General features: G+C 43.9%; 1 protein-coding gene across 1 annotated transcript in view; it reads right to left on the bottom strand.

Moving 5' to 3' along the window:
• LOC106935824 (uncharacterized) overlaps positions 1–1,430 on the bottom strand; it is a 5,485-nt gene extending 4,055 nt beyond the window's left edge. The window contains exon 1 of the mRNA XM_015016518.1: positions 1–1,430. Within this exon, the coding sequence (XP_014872004.1) occupies positions 1–1,190 (1,190 nt within the window). The 5' untranslated portion in view covers positions 1,191–1,430.
• Positions 1,431–6,493: the final 5,063 nt, after the last annotated feature.

Genomic DNA, 6,493 nt, shown 5'->3' on the forward strand with positions numbered 1-6,493 from the left:
CTGCTGTCAGAGAACCAGCTCTCATTGTCGCTGCTGTCCGACACCTCCTTCCTCTCTGCAGCCAGCTTGCAAGCCTGCTTGCTGGCCTGAACAGCAGCCACCACATTCCTCCTTTTGCTTCGCCTCTTTAACGGGGCTGAAGCCTCCAGCTCCATCACCTCCTCTGTCTCTCCTGCCACTCCAGTTCCAAAAACCAACTCTGCACCGTTCTGTTCCTCCACCTGCACCTCTCCTTTCCCTCCCTGATCCCCACACCCTAAATGCTCTTCATCGCCCCTCACCTCCACCTGCTGCTCTCCCTGCACACCATCTCTCTCCCTCACTTCACTTTCACCCTCACCACCATTCACCCCATCACCACCACCATTAATCCCATCACCACACACCACTGTGCTCTCATCCTTTCCTACATCTGCACTCATTTCCACACTTTCCACTCCTGACACCTCAACAGTACCTTCCGCCTGCTCCTCAGCAGCGGGCTCCTCCGCCACCACCGCGGGTTCTCCCGCCGCGGCTGCGGGATCCTCCACTGCTCCAGCCTCACCAGGTGGGTCCTCCACCTGCTCAGCAGCAGAGGGCTGCCGTTTTGCTGCACTCGGCAGGGCCTGCCCGGCCCTGTCGGGACACATTTTTACAATGTGCCCCTCCTGACCACAACCAAAACACTTCATGCTAGAGGACGTAGCAAACAAGATGTAATCAAAATCATCTACTCTAACATGAAATCGAAGGTTGAGTTCCTCATCCCTCCGATTTAATATCATAAACAGTTGTCTCCTATGGGAGACAACATGTTTCAGTAACGGTGATTTGCACCCAGAGGGTACTTTTTTCACCGGTGAAACCACCTTACCGTGTCGGGACAGCTCTTTAATCAAAAACTCGTCGCTTATGAACGGAGGTACATTTGATAAAGTTACCTTAGTTGAGGGTAATGTTAGCGGCGTCACCTGTAAAAACAAGCCGTTCACAGAAACGCCCACCTCCACCAACCGTTGAGCCTGCTCCACCTTCTCAACAAACAATACGACAGCTCCGTTCATGCGAGCTGCCGATCTAATAGACCCATGTCCAACCACCTCCCCGACAGCCAAACAAACTTCCTCCACGCTGCACGGAGAACCAGCGCCCACCTTGACCCCGTTCTTCCGTGTCAGCGTGGAGAAAGCCCCACCACCAGACACCATGGCGTCCTAAGACGCCGGCCTGCCGGCCACACCCGAACCCACAAAACCCCCTTAAAACGTGACAAACTAACACAAAATTACAATTAAACAAGTAACACAAACACCCAGTGAATAAACAGTAAGAAAAAAAAAGATAGAAAAGATACACAATCGTTCGCTCTTTCACTCTTCTCCCGCTCTTCCGCACACACCCTCCTCTCACACGAAGAAGAAGAAGAAGAAGAAGAAGAAGAAGAAGAAGAAGAACGGGGACTAAATGATTTTAGTTGAGCTGCAAATCTGGTAGCTCTCAAGGATTCTCCTCACGATGAACTGCTCCTGTCTGAAAGAAAGGCCAAGGAGGAGAACATTTTATGTCTCCAGTGTGAGACACGGGAGCGCAGCATTTGTGTGATGTCACACGTTTTAAATGCTCAGTTGGGCTCCGGGTCAGTTCACCAGTTTACAGCCCATTTCTCCATTTTATGTTGACAAGTCATCCTTGTTGCTTTCCAATCCAGTTTTGTAACCATGTGGTTTAACCATTACATATCCATTTGTTTTTCTCTACAGTAGAATTTTTTTTAATCAGTTAGGAAATAGAAAATTTCACATTCAGTTTATTTCAATTGCATATTAATTTCTTAGGATAGTATTATGTTTTTACCAGCCACATAGTGACATTTTGTCGCATAATCAAATAGTTTGTTATAAAAATGCTATATATATGTCATGTGATTTAAAAGAAATTTGACTTTGTAATTTGACGACTTGAAATTATGCCTCTGTATCTTTAAAAACTCCGGCTCTTTCCGAAACACCGCTTTCAGGAAGTCATCACAACATGGCTCCTTTATTAACCCTCTAGCCAGGTTTTTACCAGCGCTGCGTTGAGGAGTAGCTTGCATAATGAGCTCAACTGATACGCAGTTCCACCAACTGTCTGCTAATTGCTGCTGGCTAGTCTGAAGGAGCTGATTGGTGGAGTCGTGGAGTTGGAAACTTAGCTTGCAACTCCGAGGAGGAGCTTCGTCGTCAAAGGCGGCATTAGGTCCTCCTAGGCGTTTGTCACAGCTGAATGGTTGCCTTGGGAGATTAAAGGATTTCTCAAACATACATGAAAGAATCAAAGCAACACTTCATGTATGTTTTTGACAGGGAATAACACAACATGATGTAAAGCTCAGATTGTCGATTTTACATAATGCCGCTCCTTTAAGATATTGCGTTTCAAGCTATTAATATTTATTTTGGTTTTAATGCCAGACGACCGTTATGATGATCTTAATGGATCAAGTCATATGATCCGAAATGACAGAGTGATTCCTTATGGCTATATGTGGAAATATGCTCTTAAAAAGTTGAAAACAGATACAATCAGGTCTGAAAAATGTCGAAGCAGTACAGAAAAACTCTCTGTACACCTGTAGTGTCCTGATATCAACTCATCTATAAAGTCTTACATTTTTGTTCCATTGAGGAAGATTCCAAAAAGTTTATGTAAACTTTTAACAGGAAAAAGACCTATTCTTATAGCATACCTTTAAGTTTTTTCAAACTAGCCGACATGAGTGTTGATTTTGGCAATGCAGGATGTTAGCTGTCACTTTTCTTCGTCTAGAAATGAGGAATGTGTCTCTTTAGGTCAGCTGGTGGTCGTTCACTGTTTGCGCTGCCTTCAAACCTCTGAACTAATGCTGTTATATGTCTTCCCAACTGCTTATTAAGATGGTGTGAAGGAAACTATCCTCAATGAGTCTTGCGTATTGACGCCGTAATTCAGCGCAGGAAGGATATTAGTGCCAGTTTTGAGTGAGAGCCACGAGTCGAAAGTAGAGAATAATTTCACGTGGTCAGTTGTTAAAGTGGGTATGAAACGTCAAACTACAAGTTTTGACATTTCACATGGCAAACAAGCAAATGTTTGACACGGCGAAGAGTCAAAATAAGCAGGACCCACTCAGTAATCATAAGTGGAGAACAAAGGGTGTTTTCCCATGGTCAGTGAGATGCGGGGCTGTGAAAACACAAACCCACAATGGAGGGCCTGTTTCCGCTCGCAGAGCCTTGAAAAACATAAGCTATTATACCATAAGGAGGAGAAGCACAACAACAGTCCGCAGGGGGAGAAAGACAAAGAACGAGCAGGCAAGCGAGGAGGAGAAAATCCTTCTAATCCCACATTCATCCCTAACTCGCTCAAATGACGATGCACACACCCATATTACTCCAGTCACACATGTCCTGACTCAGCTGACTCAGCCAGGTGTGTCAGGGATGCAGCCTGAAGTGCGGGGCATGCTGAGACAGCAATGTTGTCTCTCATAATCAAAAGACTGTATGCCGCCCAGAATAGGTTGAATTAATGACTTTTTTTTTTCTTCCTCGCTCTTTTGGTCCTGGCGTTAAGGTGTCGTCCCTCTTCCTCTTTCATGTCCAGATCACAAGCCAACAGCTGTGCCTAAAAACAGTGATCTGAAAAGACTGAGAGCTTGATGTAGGGGAACTCCAGCTCACCGCAGAGCATTCATCCTGCACTCACATAAGGTTTGTCATGCCACTGACACACAAATGAGTCTGACTCTGCCGCCTAATCACAACTTCTGCTCAGAAGATTAAAACCACAGGCTCGACCCCCTTGGGCTGCAGGCTGATTTGTAAGCATGTAGTCAGAACTTTGTTCTTACACATTAGCTCGCTTTTCACCCACGTTTGCTTCTTGCTCAAGCCAGAAGTCCTGCCCCTACATGTACAAACTCAAACAGGGGCGCACAAACAACAACAACAACAAAATTACTCTTGATGAAATGCTCACAAAGCGACATTAAAAAAAAAAAAAAAACATTAAAGCTGAGTCCTGATATTTTTCAAGAACATCTTGGTTTTTGAGAAATACACTTGGTGAGATACTGGTCACGAACTGGGAAGAGCCCACGTAAAATCTGTCAAATGAGGCCTTAAATTTTGAAGGTGGGAAGAAAAACAAAATCGATTTGAAAAAAAAAAAAAAGAATTCAAGTTTGCTTGAGGACGTGGGGATAAAACACTCATTCGTCACTTCGTTAGATACGCCTTCAATTTATCTTTCACACACTTACAGTGAATGACACAATCACATGGCACCAAATCAAATTGCCAATGTCAGGGTTGTAAGATGAGACTGATTTTCCCACGGGACGGTAGGCTTTCATTCGTTTGTGAGACCTTATGAAGTTCGTGTTCGAGGAAACTTGCTTCATGAGTTTGTTGAGACAAAGATGGACAGAACTCCAAAAGCATATTTCTTAATGTTTATACGTGTTTTGGGAATGGCACTCCCAGTTTATCAAGTTTTGGGAGGATTTTCATATCATCTCATTTGTGCACTTTAGCGACTTCTTTAATATTCACTTTCAGGGTTTTGTACTTGAGCTTCCATATTTCTTCAGCCAGTTGAACTTCAATTTGGGCTGATTTGTTCTAGTCAATGCAGATATGTTCAGGAAAGCATTCAAAGTTAGCTTACCATAAGTGTTGCACACTCAGGCTTACCCCCTGCAGGTGAGGGTGAGGTCTATGGACAAAGATGTGGCAGATACTTTATTGACATATTCCAAAAGCGTTTTACAATTTTCATTTTAAAGTTTTATCTCAAACTCAACGACAGCAGCAGCCAAGTTGGCCATCTCAACTCACAGAATGACATAGAGAAATATCACAGTCTAGTACGACCATTTGCATTTGCAAAAGAGAGGAAATTTACACCAGTTTAACCAGTCTGCTACCTTTGCACCTACAGAGATTTTTATTGTTTTTAGAGGGAGAAGCCGGGATTGCAGAACCAAAGGGGTTGGTGTGTAACTCACTGGCTTTCACCTGAATGCAATGAATAAGTTATGTGGCAGGAAGTTTCTCTGTATCAGGCACTTTCTTGCAGCACTCTTTTTTGCAGGCTCTCCTTACCTAGAACCAGATAAGGGTAAGCTCAGGATAAGAGTAAATAAGATTGTTATTCAAATTGGTGGTAATGACTCCAGGTTACACCAGAGGTCACTAAACTTGGCGTCACTTTGGTGTGCATGTTTTCAAAAAGCCATGTCAAACTCAACAACGTGGGTTGCCCTGATAATTGATGGACATTCTGGAGAAAACCTTCTCTGCTCTTCACTGGCTTAACTTCTGAGATGGGTCTGTCCAACTTTCCATGAACAGATTGTGAATCCTGGGAGAAAATTCAAGTCTGGCTGCCATAAAAATAAATGATGAATCTGGCAGGAATTGACATCCTTTTACACATTTCCCTCCACCCCCTCTCGTTTCCAAAACTCCATCCACGCTCTCTCTATTTTGCCAAACAACTCCAGATCCCCGCCTCCCACCTTCACTGTCGCACAATACCTGTTTTTGCGGCTACTGGGCTCCAAACACAAGGACATGCTATGACAAAGAAGGCTGGCATTCAGCTCCGCTTATAACAAGGGCAAAGCTGATGCAGAGAAAACATGCTCCATCAGCAGCATTTGCCTTTTAGACAGACGAGAAAGCGCAGGCCACCGGACAACAGCATCATCGTCCCATGACTGTGGTGTTCAGATAATTGTTCTGAAAGCCCCCGTCGAGAGCCACTGTCTCGTTTCCAAAGCACCATAGCATGATATGGTATAGCTGAAGCCATGATCCGCTGAAAATGGCGAATTGTACAACATCCCGCTGACGGTTGCATGCTGCTCAGCTCTTCTTTATCAAGCACCGGATGTGTGAATTAGAGGGATTTCAGAGATGAAAGAAAGAGAACAGACTTAAAAAAAAATGAAGCAGACAGAAAATCCTTGAATATAAAAATGGGATATCGGGGGATAAAGCAGCTCATTGGTATGACTTATCATCTGTTCGGATCAGCGACTGCAGCTCATAACCTTTGGTAAATGACTCTACTTGGTCCACCACACAGACTGGTAGATGATAAAATTAATGTCCCTTAGCAGAAGTGCCACCCACTTCTGAGACAACTTTAGTTGCTGTAAAGCTAAAATCGTACACTCATAAAGTACATTATGAAGATTGAAATAATCTATATTTACTCCTTCTTTTAGCGAAGAAGGTACCAAGATAAAATACGAAGTCCTATTGAATTTTCTCACATGAAACAGCATAAATCTGATGCCACTGTTTGCTACTGTGGAGAATCATCCGTTCTCCATGCTGAGTTCTTGATGTATGAGGTTACAGAAGAGTCAGTGAGTTGAATTCATGAATACCATTTGTTAATACCAAAATACAGCCGGTACATTTCACATGCCCCCTTTAAGAGGCAGCAAATCAAAATGGCCCCCCAGAAGGGGTTG

Source organism: Poecilia latipinna, unplaced genomic scaffold (genome assembly GCF_001443285.1).
Source record: "Poecilia latipinna isolate Pla-1442-1.1 unplaced genomic scaffold, P_latipinna-1.0 Scaffold2029, whole genome shotgun sequence".
NCBI lineage: Eukaryota > Metazoa > Chordata > Actinopteri > Cyprinodontiformes > Poeciliidae > Poecilia > Poecilia latipinna.